The 14,156-nt window shown below is 36.6% G+C and overlaps 1 protein-coding gene and 1 long non-coding RNA gene across 3 annotated transcripts in view; one reads left to right on the top strand and one right to left on the bottom strand.

Moving 5' to 3' along the window:
• The window catches only part of hip1rb (huntingtin interacting protein 1 related b), a 56,237-nt gene extending 44,742 nt beyond the window's left edge, over window positions 1-11,495 (top strand). Inside the window, exons 23-33 of one of the 2 annotated variants that reach the window (XR_014531066.1) lie at window positions 418-528; window positions 972-1,030; window positions 1,474-1,504; window positions 1,616-1,678; window positions 5,625-5,725; window positions 5,870-5,975; window positions 6,341-6,464; window positions 6,984-7,045; window positions 7,307-7,528; window positions 9,201-9,498; window positions 9,548-11,495. Coding sequence is in view for 1 of the 2 variants with exons in the window: in XM_083526839.1 (XP_083382965.1) it covers window positions 418-528; window positions 972-1,030; window positions 1,474-1,504; window positions 1,616-1,678; window positions 5,625-5,725; window positions 5,870-5,975; window positions 6,341-6,464; window positions 6,984-7,045; window positions 7,307-7,528; window positions 9,201-9,209 (888 nt within the window). In the remaining variant the exon portion in view is untranslated. Of the gene's footprint in view, window positions 1-417; window positions 529-971; window positions 1,031-1,473; window positions 1,505-1,615; window positions 1,679-5,624; window positions 5,726-5,869; window positions 5,976-6,340; window positions 6,465-6,983; window positions 7,046-7,306; window positions 7,529-9,200 lie in introns of both variants that reach the window. The other variant, XM_083526839.1, reaches the window with a different exon arrangement.
• Window positions 10,736-13,257, bottom strand: LOC310718315. Its single transcript, XR_014531091.1, has 2 exons — window positions 12,424-13,257; window positions 10,736-12,245 (listed from the first exon to the last, which is right to left on the bottom strand). It is a non-coding gene; the product is annotated as an uncharacterized lncRNA (long non-coding RNA).
• Window positions 13,258-14,156: the final 899 nt, after the last annotated feature.

Genomic DNA, 14,156 nt, shown 5'->3' with positions numbered 1-14,156 from the left:
TCCCTCTAGGGGGAACTAGGGTTACATACGTAACCATTCTTTCTTTCATTAGTCCAAATATAATTTACTGTTTTATGATTACAAATGAGAACAACAAGCAACAGACACACAGCCTTCTGTTATAGACACGATTTTATTTTTCATCTATGGGGAACTGTAAGTTTAGTGATACTTGGCTTGAACAAAAAGGATTTAAAGATTGGTTAAGGCCAGATGCTAGCAAATATTTGTGTGCGTGTTTTTCATGTCATGATATAGGTTCCTAATGGTTTTAAAGAGGTCTTAAAAGTTTTAATTTTGACATGTGAAACCTGCAGGAACCCTGGTGCATATATTTAGGTAGATATAATATATATTTATTTTCTTTGGTTGTATTTATATATTTCAGCTGTTTCTGTTTATTACATCTTGTCTCAGGACCTGAGGCCAAAAGGAGTAGATGTCGGAAAGGAGGAGCTGGGGGACATGGTAGATAAAGAAATGGCTGCCACTTCTGCTGCTATAGAGGAAGCTGTGAGGAGAATAGATGTAAGCACACTTATTTATCAAGTTTTAGACAAACGTTTCACGAGCATGGTATCCTATAGACATTATTGTGCCATGGGACATACTTATTTAAAAGGAAATCATTTGAAACTTTGTTGATGTTGATGAAAATTGAGTAAATATATAATAAACAAATGTCTTATTAAAACAGGATGAAGGCACTGTAGGCTAATAGTTACGGATGTCTTTCTTCTTCTTAATATTTAGCAACCTGAGAGGTACAAAATGCCATAGTACTGACTCTCACAAAAACCCAGAAGAATCCTACGAAGAAAGATTTTTTTTGGCTATGATAAAATAGAAGGCAGGAAAATTAGGTGTACTTAACAAACTGTTAAAAGAATGTATTAAATTGTATGTTATTTTTTTGGGATTTTCTACATCTGTGCTATGACTGATTTGCCATGCTGTTGGTCTGCCTGCAGGAGATGATGAATCAGGCCAGAAGAGACACTGAAGGAGTCAAGCTGGAAGTTAATGAAAGGTGTACATTATTCACTCACAGAATTATTCATTATTTATTTGCTCTCTTTGAATACAAATACATTTTGTCTTGTTTGCATTCCAAACCTTTTTTTAACAACGAAATTTGGTCACATATATTTTTATTTTGTTAACAGTTAGGGATTAAAATTGAATTTGGATGTTGGTGGAATGGAGTTAAGGAATGATGTTGCTGTTTTAATCTCACACCACATATAAAAACACTTTAGGGGAGTGTGATGAGGGCTGCTAAAAATCTAATGGGATAAAATAAAAGGCAAATAAATATTGTGACTGAATATCAGGCAAACATGAAATACTGGTCAATTTATTTCAGTGCTTCTCACTATTTATTTGTTTAGATCAACTTACTGACCAGATTAATCATTTACATCAATTTGGTTGTCATCACATGTAACTTAATGCACTGTTATTCACTTTTAGAATACTGTATAGCTGCACTGACCTTATGAAGGTAAGATGGAAGAACAATCAACTCCTATGGATGTTTTTTGTCTGTTTTCTCTTAATTCTGAGTAATGTTTTTCCCTTTATTCTTTATGCGGCACTTTTGCCTTATTTTTAGGCTATCCATCTCCTGGTGTTGGCATCAACCGACCTACAGAAGGAGATTGTTGAAAGTGGAAGGGTACGGTTTAAAAAAAAAACTATAGTATAGTAGTAAAACAAAACTTAATTTGGTATTTATCTTTTTTAATGATCTGCCCAAAATACACAAACACACACAGAGAAAACCAGAGAACACAGAAGAATGTATTTTGTCATTTTTCAGCTGTGTAGGCTGTGTGTCTTTTAATTCTAAAATAAGTCAAATGGATAAATTTTCCAGTTGAATAGTTAAATATATAACAATAAAATGTACAATAAAACAAATTACAATATAGTTTGTTTGTGCAGAGTTTATTGTAATTTAGTTATAATATATATATATTTGTTTTTAAATTGCTTAGACATTTTTTTAATTATGATTATCACATTAATACCACCTGTCGGTTTTTTGCTATGGATTGTCAGTATATACTTGTTGTACAGGTTTTCTTTTACTATACAAGAAAAGTTTGTTTGCTTTTCAATTGAAAGTTGTTGATTTCTGCATCACATTAAAGGAGATATTAATAACCCAGCCATTAGGGGGGAACCCAGCCATTAGGGGGGAACCCAGCCATTAGGGGGGCACAAGCCAGTGCACTCTTAGTGCCGGTCCCAAGCCCGGGTAAATGGGGAGGGTTGCGTTAGGAAGGGCATCCAGCGTAAAACATGTGCCAAATCAAATATGCGGATCACAAATGAGAATTTCATACCGGATCGGTCGAGGCCCGGGTTAACAACGACCGCCACAGGTATCGTTAGCCGACAGGGTACCGGTGGAAATTGGGCTACTGTTGGCCGAAGGAGGAGAAGGAGAGGAGGAAGGCGTCTACAGAGACGGCAGGAAAAGGAGCAGTGTAGGAGAGTAGAGATATGACGGGTAAAGGGAGAGAGATAGCTGATATGATGGAGAGGAAAAAGGTAGATATGCTGTGTGTTCAGGAGACCAAGTGGAAAGGGAGTAAGGCCAGGAACATTGGAGGTGGGTTTAAACTGTTTTATCATGGTGTGGATGGGAAGAGAAATGGTGTAGGGGTGATTCTGAAGGAAGCGTACAGTAAGCGTGTAGTGGAGGTGAAGAGAGTTTCTGATAGGGTGATGATCGTGAAGGTGGAAGTTGAAGGGATGATGATAAATGTCATCAGTGCCTATGCTTCACAAGTTGGCTGTGAGATGGAGGAGAAGGAAAGATTCTGGAGTGAATTAGATGAAGTGGTAGATGGTGTACCTTGGAAAGAACAATTGGTGATTGGGGCAGACTTTAATGGGCATGTAGGTGAAGGGAACAGAGGTGATGAGGAGGTGATGGGTAGGTATGGTTTTAAGGAGAGGAATGTGGAAGGGCAGATGGTGGTAGATTTTGCTAAAAGGATGGAAATGGCAGTAGGGAACACGTATTTTAAGAGGAAGGATGATCATAGGGTGACGTATAAGAGTGGAGGGAGGTGCACACAGGTGGATTATCTTCTGTGTAGGAGATGCAACCTGAAGAAGATTGGAGACTGTAAGGTGTTGGCGGGGGACAGTGTAGCTAAACAGCATCGGATGGTGGTCTGTAGGTGGGTTTTGGAGGCGAAGAAGAAGAGGAGGAAAGTAAGGTTTGAAAGAAGAATAAGATGGTGGAAACTGAAGGAGGAAGAGTGTAGTGTGAGGTTCAGGGAAGAGGTGAGACAGGGGCTTGGTGGTGGTGAAGAGGTGCCGGATGATTGGGCAACTACTGCAGAAGTGATGAGGGAGGCAGCTAGAAAAGTACTTGGTGTGACATCTGGAAATAGAAAGCAAGACAAGGAGACGTGGTGGTGGAATGAGGAAGTGCAGGAGAGCATTAGGGGAAAGAGATTGGCAAAACAGAAGTGGGATCGACAGAGTGATGAGAAAAGTAGGCAGGAGTACAAGAAGATGCGGCAGCAGGTAAAAAGGGATGTGGCGAAAGCCAAGGAAAAGGCATATGAGGAACTGTATAAGAGGTTGGACACTAAGGAAGGAGAAAAGGATTTATACCGATTGGCCAGGCAGAGGGACCGAGCTGGGAAGGATGTACTGCAAGTTAGAGCAATAAAGGATGGAGAGGGAAATGTGTTGACTAGTGAGGAGAGTGTGTTGAGAAGATGGAGGGAGTATTTTGAGCAGCTGATGAATGAGGAAAATCAGAGAGAGAGAAGGTTGGAGGATGTGGAGTTGGTGAAGCAGGATGTAGATAGGATTAGTAAGGAGGAAGTGAGAGCAGCGATTAAGAGGATGAAGAATGGAAAGTCGGTTGGACCAGATGACATACCGGTAGAAGCGTGGAGATGTTTAGGAGAGATGGCAGTGGAGTTTTTAACCAGATTGTTTAACAGTTTTCTGGAAGGGGAGAGGATGCCTGAGGAATGGAGAAGGAGTGTGCTGGTACCGATCTTTAAGCATAAGGGAGATGTGCAGACCTGCTGTAACTACAGGGGAATTAAGTTGATCAGTCACACCATGAAGTTATGGGAAAGAGTAGTGGAAGCCAGGCTGAGAGAAGAGGTGACCATCTGTGAGCAAAAGTATGGTTTCATGCCGAGGAAGAGCACCACAGATGCCTTATTTGCTTTGAGGATGTTGATGGAGAAGTATAGGGAAGGACAGAAGGAGCTGCATTGTGTATTTGTGGATTTAGAGAAAGCGTACGACAGGGTGCCAAGAGAGGAGTTGTGGTATTGTCTGAGGAAGTCAGGTGTGTCAGAGAAGTATGTGAGGGTTGTGCAGGACATGTATGAGGACAGTGTGACGGCAGTGAAGTGTGCAGTAGGTACGACAGACTGGTTCAGGGTGAAGGTTGGACTGCATCAAGGATCGGCCCTGAGCCCTTTCCTGTTTGCAGTGGTGATAGATAGGTTGACGGACGAGGTCAGACAGGAGTCTTCCTGGACTATGATGTTTGCAGTTGATATTGTGATTTGTGGTGGGAGTAGAGAGCAGGTTGAGAAGAGCCTGGAGAGGTGGAGATATGCGCCGGAGAGAAGGGGAATGAAAGTCAGTAGGAGTAAGACAGAGTACATGTGTGTGAATGGGAGGGAGGGCAGTGGAGTGGTGGGGTTGCAGGGAGAAGAGGTGGAGAAGGTGGAGGAGTTCAGGTACCTGGGGTCAACAGTGCAAAGTAATGGAGAGTGTGTTAGAGAAGTAAAGAAAAGAGTGCAGGCAGGGTGGAGTGGGTGGAGAAGAGTGACAGGAGTGATTTGTGATAGTAGGGTATCTGCAAGAATGAAAGGGAAAGTTTATAGGACTGTGGTGAGACCTGCGATGTTGTATGGATTAGAGACAGTGGCATTGAGTAAAAGACAGGAGGTGAAGCTGGAGGTAGCAGAGCTGAAGATGTTAAGGTTTTGTTGGGAGTGACGAGGATGGACAAGATTAGAAATGAGTTTATTAGAGGGACAGCACATGTAGGATGTTTTGGTGACAAGGTGAGGGAGGCGAGATTGAGATGGTTTGGGCATGTGCAGAGAAGGGACATGAATTATATTGGTAGATAAATGCTGAAGATGGAGCCACCAGGTAGGAGGAAAAGAGGAAGGCCAAGGAGGAGGTTCATGGATGTGGTGAGGGAAGACATGCAGGTAGTTGGTGTGAAAGAGGCAGATGTAGAGGACAGGGTGGTATGGAGACGGATGATCCGCTGTGGCGACCCCTAATGGGAGCAGCCGAAAGAAGAAGAAGAAGAAGAATTAAAGGAGATATTAATCTTTGTTTAACTTTTGAGCACTGTCACTGTAATATTGACAAAGATGTATGTATACACAATATATATTTTTATCCAAAAGCAGCTAGAATTTATATAAGTGTTAAACTTTTAGTTAGTAAACGAAGTTTAGGAGTACGCACCAATGTGAAATATTAACAGTAGTGTGTGTGTGTGTGTGTGTGTGTGTGTGTGTGTGTGTGTGTGTGTGTGTGTGTGTGTGTGTGTGTGTGTGTGTGTGTGTGTGTGTGTGTTTGTTGTGACTGCTTCCTGCTGTTCTTAGGGTGCTGCAACAGTGAAGGAGTTTTATGCAAGAAATTCTCGCTGGACTGAGGGTCTCATATCAGCTGCCAAGGCAGTAGGCTGGGGGGCAACTCAAATGGTGTATGTATTTCTACTAAATGTCAGTCAGTACAGTTAGAAAGTACAGTTTTTTTAATGTATAACTAATGCTTCCTTAGTTATAATGAGCTACCCTCCCGGTAAGACCATGGAATTGTCTATGCTTTCACACTTTTTCCCTTTTAGTGATTCTGCTGATAAAGTGGTGTTACACACGGGCAAGTACGAAGAGCTTATTGTCTGTTCTCATGAAATTGCAGCCAGCACAGCACAACTAGTTGCAGCTTCCAAGGTTTGAGACTGATAATAATAATAATTATAATAACAATATGGATTCATTATTGCAGATTTTTATATTGTTGAAAAAACTTTACAGGCAAATAAATTAATAATAGTTGCAAATATGTATGCTTTCTGACTTGGCACTTAGCTGCTCTGCAAAGCAGTAATAAACAGCTGTACAAAAAGTGGCTTGCGGCATGTGGCTGTGACTTGGATAACATTTACCCACCTGTCTGTTTTGCATCATTAAAAAAATAAATAAATAAATAAACATTTGCAATATTGTAGCCACTATAAAACTAAATGTAACATTTTCTTACATATATTAATTTGCATTACTTATATTCTTTGTGACTACATATTTTATTTTTACAGGTAAAAGCAGACCGAGGCAGTAAAAAATTGTTGAGTCTTCAGCAAGCCTCTCGCCATGTAAATGAAATGGCTGCTAATGTGGTAGCTTCCACCAAGACAGGCCAGGGACAGATAGAGGAAAAAGGTATATCTGGGTATATGAGTATGCTTGCATGTGTTTGTTTGATGTTGTTTGAAAGATGCAGTGCAGTAAAGTAACATCTATGTAAAATTCATGCATGCTTTTTCAAACTCAGCTTTGCTCCTGCTGGAGTGTATTACTTAAATGACAAGCCAAATATTTGAATAATTGCATTGTTAATTAAATACAACTCTCAGTGAAATTTTTGGTTCAGTGACATTTTTGGAAGAATTAGTAAATGTTTTTATTTTAGCATACAGTATGTCTTATCTTACCTTTTCAGCTGTATAGACATTGATTAAAACATAATAGTATATATTTAGTCCACAAGTGTGTTTAAAGCTCAAAGGTATTACTAATACTAATCCTAATAACATACGTACCATATTCTACCATAATATCTGTATTTTCTGGTATCTTATAAGGCAAAGAAAGGTTACATGCAACATGTTCACATGCTTTATTTATAATTAGGGAAAAAATGTTCAGCTATATACATCTTTATCTCTTACTCATATATAGACACTATGGACTTTTCTGGGTTGTCTCTGATCAAGTTGAGGAAAGAGGAAATAGAGTCTCAGGTGTGTTCTCCAACGTTGTTATTTATTCAGTTTTTATTTGTTTATATTTTTTAATTACATGGTTTATACAGTATAGTAAATCTATGACACATTGTTTAATTAATAAGATTGATATATTATTAATTTTATTTTATATATATATATATATATATATATATATATATATATATATATATATATATATATATATATATATATATATATATATATAATAACAGGAATCTGCACACTATATAATCCGTATGATCTAATTTGATTCAGGTGAAGGTCTTGGAGCTGGAAAGCATGCTTGAAAATGAGCGCCTACGACTTGGGGAGCTACGTAAAAAGCACTATGATATAGCAGGGGTTCCTATGGAACAATTAGAGCAAGATGACAGTGCTCTCTCTCCAGCGTTACCCTCCTCTCCCAAACCATCCAAACCAACATTAATGAAGAAACCAGCTCTTGCTCAGAAACCAAACATTCCTACAAAAAGCATGGTAAGGCTTCACAAGCTGTTATATAATGTGATTAGGACTGTCAAAATTAACGGGTTAGTAATGCATTAACCCAGTAGACGGCACAAATTTTATTAAGTTGCGATTAATGCAGCAATAATTTCTTTGACCATTTTTATTGAAAATATAAATAAATTAAAACCTTAATGCAACACACATTTATTCACGACATCCGTACTTACTCAGACATAAAAAAATAAAAAAAATAAAAAATCTCCCCCGAAAGAATTTTCAATCATTAAACAATTGTTTAACAGATGCGCCAAGTCTCAAATCAAGCATCAAAATCTGCCATGATGCCACACCCGGCAAATAAGCCATCTGCATGGACACATAGCAAAAGTTCCATTTGGTGTCCTGATGATTTACATAATTTAAATACCATAATTACTTTTAAAAAATTACAAGAAAATGTTTTCTTCATGCTCAATGTTGCATATGGTTTCAATTATAATAATAATAATAATAATAATAATAATAATAAAAAATAAATAATAAACCTACAGTTGCATAAAGCATCCAAATTTTGCCAATGCCCATGTTGATTAGAGTATTAAAAGCTTGAAATGTATTAATATAAGATACATTTAGAACAGATACAAATAAGCGATTACGTTTTGGGTAATCCCAAGACAGCCCTAAATGTGATATATAATATAATATAGTTTCATATAATTTATAATATATTATATAATATAATATAGTATATTATAGTATAGTATCTATCAAAAGTAAGTACACCCCTCACATTTCAGCAATCATTCTAGAATATCTTCTCGAGGGACAATACTATAGAAATGACTACTTTAGAATAGTCAATGTGCAGTTTGTATAGCAGTGCAGATTTACTGTCCTCTAAAAATAACACAACATACAGTCATTATTGTCAAAATAGCTGGCAACCAAAGTGAATACACCTCAAGTGAACATGTCAAAACTATGTCCAAAGTGTCAATACATTTTGTGTGAGCACCATCATTATACAGCACTGCCTTAATCCTCCTGGGCATAGAATTCACCAGAGCTGCAGGGGTTGTTGACGGGATTCTCTTCCACTCCTCCAAAATGACCTCATGGAGTTGCTGGATTTTAGACACATGAAGCTTCTCCACCTTCTGCTTGAGGATGCCCCACAGCTACTCAGTAGCTTCTGCACCTGATGCACATCACAAGGATTCAAATTCCTTGTTGGACCCTTGCGAGGTCAGTTTAGAGTGGAAACCGTTTCGGAAAACCTCTGTATGACCCAGGCCACTGTACTGTAACTCTGTTTTAGGGTGTTACTGATCTTCTTATAGCTTTGGCATCTTTTTGGAGAGCAACAATTCTAATTCTCATATCCACAGAGATTATTTAGACATTAATGGCTGTATGAGTTATTTTCAGAGGACAGTAAATCTGTACTGCTATACAAGCTGCACATTGACTACTCTAAAATATATCCAAGTTTCATTTCTATAGTATTGCCTCTTAAGAAGATATACTAAAACGATTGCTGAAATGTGAGATATGTATAACAGATTATATTGTAGATATAATAAAACAGATTATAGTTATGATAGCTATTAGCATGTAGTGCCATTAAGGATCAGTTTTTTTGTTTTGTTTTTATTAAGTGCATTGTAATTGTGTAATTGTGATTTATACCTTTCAGTTTAGGTAAATATCCCTTGGATGAAGTTCATCAAACCGGATTTCAAATTGCTGAACAACCTTATGGAAAACAGTTTTTTTTTTTTTTAACCCTGTATTCTCTCCTTTTTCTTTCAAATTTTTTTTATGTTTTAGGAGATTAAACAAGTAACCGTCTGTCTATCAGACAGATCTATCTGTCTATGAAAAAATATATTTTTTAATGAATTTACAGACTATCGATGCATATCTAAGATGGTTTCTGGTATTAAAATAGTTAGAAACAGTCTGAAATTAATATATACATATATAACACATATGTAGGTATATGGCTTCTTGGGCCAGTAATACAAATCCTGGTAATGCTAGAAAATGGTTTTAAGTTGTATTTGATTTTTTTGGGGTTTTTTGTATGATTTGTTTGTTTGATGATTTGGGGTTGGTGTTTATATGGTAGACAATCATTTATAACCTTGTTTAAAATATTTGAATGAATTTAATCAACATTATTAATGTTATTAGAGTGAAGATAATAGACCTCATAAAGCAAAAGCTGATGTTTTTGTTAAATCACTTTAAATCATTGTTTAAAGCCTATGTCAACTAATTTTCATAACAAGCACTATTAACTTTAGGACATCATAAAAATAATCTGGTCCTTATCAGGTTTTAGAATTAAGTAAACAACATCTGAATAACACATGACATATTACACCATATTTATTCATTTTACAAAAAATCAAGCTAAAAGGGAGAAGCCATGTGTGAAAAACTGTACACCTTATGTTATAATAACATGTAGAATCACCTTTAGCAGCAATAACTTTAAGCAGTCGTTTTCTATATGACTTTTATCAGTCTCTCGCCAATTTTACTGGGCCCTTGCCAGACCATGATTCCGATTTTTTTTCAGCCATTCTGATATCGATTTGATGGTGTGCTTGGAATCATTGTCCTGTTGCATGACTCAATTTCGGTCAAGCTTTAGCTATCCAACAGATGGCCTCACCTTCGACTCTAGAATACTTCAGTATACAGATTAGTTCATGGCCAATTCAATGAATGCAAACTGCCCAGGGCCTTTGATAAACAAACCCAAATCATCACTCCTCCCCCACTGTGCTTTACAGTTGGTTTAAGGTGTTTGTGCTGATATGCTGTGTTTGGTTTTTCACAAATGTGGCACTGTGCATTATAGCCAAACACTTTTACTTTGGTCTAATCTGTCCAAAGGACATTGTTCCAGAAGCCTTGCGGTTTGTTCAGCAACTTTGCAAACCTGAGCCATGCTGCCGTCTTCTTTTTAGTGAGAAGAGGCATTCACCTGGCAACCCTTCCAGACAAACCGTACTTGTTGAATATTTTTTCAATTGTACTATAATGAACTTTCACATTTAACCTGCTAACTAAAGCCTGTTGATTCTGAGTTGTAAATCTGTTTTTTTAACATTTCTCTGAGAATTGCACAGTCAGACCTTGGACTGTGACATCCATGCCAGGGAAGATATATTGACTGTCTTGATTGTTTTCCACTTGTGAATAATGTTCCTCACTAAAAAGCAACAATAGCTTCCCTAAGATAATTGCTGAAGTATTTCCTTCTTAGTGTTAAGTTAACGCTTATCTGAATACTGCGACAAGCAAATTTCTAAAGCTTTTATTTAGGTGGTCACATTTGCTCATGATCAGATAAATAAAGGTATTTGATTTGCTGCATGTGATTCCCGCTTAGCCTCTTATATCCTATAAAAACATAAAGGTGTTCTTATTTAGTTTTTTTACATATGGTTTTTACATTTCAGCATGATTTTTGTAATGTGTCATGCGGTGTTGTTCATTTGAGGTTGTATTTACTTAATTTTGAAATCTGATAAGGACCAGATGATTTTTTTTATGTCCTATTAATAGTAAATATAATCCCTGTATCTTATGTGGTTAATTTTGCATTAAGTGCAAAATAAAGACCATTATTATTTTGCCTTTGCAGTTTTTATTTTTTCCCAATTGTCCAATTTACATTGGATGGGACTATTTGGTTTCAACGAAGTCAATGCTACAAGATTTGGCATCTGTTTCAGCAACTCCTTTACCCTAAATGTTTTTAACTGTAAAGATAATTGAGAAGTCGATAACTGGCTGCTGACTAAAAATGTGAATTCTTTTCCTAGTTAAAAACAGTACAAAGTAATTTTAAATATACATTGTTATGACTTAAGGCCTTTTCATTTATGCTTAGTTACACATAAAATCTTTTTAATTGTACCATATTTATTTATGTCATCAATAAATCACATTTCAATATAAATATTCTCCAAAATCCTCAATGTATTATAGTATTGTTAAAACACAGGAAAATAGTAACATGCTAATTGTAATTCAGGGTTTGGACTTAGGACTTTGGATGGAGTGACAGATGTGGAGACATAGTTAATGGTACATGCAGGCTTTTGTTAAATGAGAATGGTAAAAACAGGCAAGGGTTGGCAACAGCAAGCAGATATATCCGAGATAAGACAAAGAGGGTAAACCCGAAAAATAGGCAAAGGTTGTGGCAGCAAACAATCACAAACGAGGTAAACCGTCCTAGGTCAACTACCTGGAAGCAATGGAACATGAAAACATGAGACTTGGTTTATGTGGCAATACAACCATAGGCTGACATAGATAAAACATAGAACCCATTAGTACGTCAATACACAACAATGTGAGTTTGTTCCTGCAGGGAATAAGGGGGAGTTGGTAATTGGTTCCCAGGCAGGGGCTTCTGGGAACAGTAGTCCAATAGAAAACAGTCTTTGTAGCCATGGTGCACTCTGGTGGTGAGTGGGAGGAATGACAGGGTTCTACATGAAACTAATTAGAATAGTTCTATTAATACATTGTAATGGATTACTTACTTAACATTTTAATTATACATTAGGTCCATATTTGGACACTGACACAATTTTAATATTTTTGACTTTGTATGCCACCAGAAAAGAAGAAATACATATGAACCTAACTGTATGTTTAATGTTTTATTAATGTTAATATAAAAAGATTTTGGGGGCCAAAATCTATTTTGATGCTGATTACACCCACTTATTTTGATGTTACATGAATCAAGTCATGTTAATGTTATCAAGCAGTTTCACGGTGCGGGTTTAGTAACACAAGATTTGACCAAAACATGAATGCTGCTGAGTTTAACTGTCCCAGTCTACCTGAATTTCACTTTTATACATCTATATAGTATATCTAGTCACCATGCAGCATCCACGCAGCATTTTCTTTCAATATTTGTAATTGTTTTGACAGGGGCTTTAAATTATGTCGAGTTTTATTACTACAATGATGTAAAGATAAATTAACTTGCCTACAATTTTTTTATAAAACAAAATTATGCAAATAGAATAATAAAATGTTTCCCTTTCTTTATACATCAGCAGTCTAAGGTCTAATTTTTTGAAAAACTGTTTGTTACATTATTACTTATCTTGCTCCATAGATTTCACATAAATACAAAAGTGTATGCTTTATTAGTATGCTCTGTTTAAAAACTCACCTAAAAAAGAGATGTAGAAAACAGATTTACTGCTGAAAGAAATGACCACTGCAATGAAAAACTTAAACAAATTTTATTTAAGATAAAAAAAGCAAATTTTTAATGTTATTTAATTTACAAAAATTTAGATAAATCACAAGTATCTTTTCTTCACTTTTTTGTTTTATACATAGAAGTTGAATTTGTTTACCCATAATTTTCACAGCTGGGTCTTTCTTTTACAACTGATTCTGGTTTAGTATGGCTTTGTTTTGGTTAAAGAAAATCACAAATTAGATTACATCTGACTGGTGCTAAGGGCACATTGCCATAAGCTTTTAAAAAATGATGTTACAAAACATGTTACAGCTAAACTTTTATACTGTTTTTCAAGGTCAAAATTAGAATGTTTCTTTGGTGGAGGATTACAAGATAATATGTACATGGTAAAGTGTGTAGTAAGTTATCTAAGGTTTTCAATTCTTTGACAGAGATTCTTACAAAAAAAGAAAAGTTGCTACAATTCTTTCAGTCTCTTTTTATTTAGCATCTGTAAAATGACCTCACTGTACTGTAAAATTTCTGAGTAATAAACGTTTGTGATGGGAGATGTGTGATTTGTCACATATTGCTTTGCTCAAAACCACAGTGAAAAACTGTTACAAAAGAACAAATGTGTCATTAATGTGTGTGAGAGAGAGAGAGAGAGAGAGAGAGAGAGAGAGAAGAGGGGTGACAGGAAAAGAAGGATATGGATTATTAAGTGTCTTTATTGTTGTATGAAAGTTAATATCATTGTGCAGTTTGGACTCTGGCAAGACTCTCTATGGCAGCATAACTAAAAGGGAGAACCAGAGGGTAACACCAACATGAGGAAACTCTGGGATAAAAGATGACCCACCACACCACCGTCAACAAACCTAAGTGAATGTGAGAGAGTGAGGGGACAACAGCAAACAAATATCCCAATTCACCAAACACTATATCCATGATCCCTCCAGATCTGCTCCTTTACCTAAGAAAAAAATCTACTGATAAAAGACTTGACTAAATAAATATGGTTTCAACCTCGACTTGAACACTGAATCTGTGTCTGAGACCCGAACACTGGTTGGATCTGCCACCTGCTGTAGTTTTAATTATTTGAGGAACCAACAGATAGCCTGCACCTTTTGATCTAAGTAGGCGTGGAGGATCATACTGGTACAGAAGTTCACTCAGCTACTGCGGTGCGAGACCGTTAAGTGCTTTATATGTCAGTAGTAGTATTTTATAAACAATGTGAGATTTAATTGGGAGCCAGTGTAGACTGATTAAAACAGGAATGATGTGCTCATATTTTCTAGATCTAGTGAGGACTCTTGCTGCTGCACTCTGAACTAACTGAAGCTTATTTATGCACTTACTCGAACAACCAGACAATAAAGTGTTACAGTAGTCTAATCTAGATGTAAC

This window comes from Silurus aristotelis (genome assembly GCF_946808225.1).
Source record: "Silurus aristotelis genome assembly, chromosome: 23".
In the NCBI taxonomy this organism is placed as follows: Eukaryota; Metazoa; Chordata; class Actinopteri; order Siluriformes; family Siluridae; genus Silurus; species Silurus aristotelis.
The sequence above is the reverse complement of the archived record's forward strand: the minus strand, read 5'-3'. Positions and strand labels throughout refer to the sequence as shown.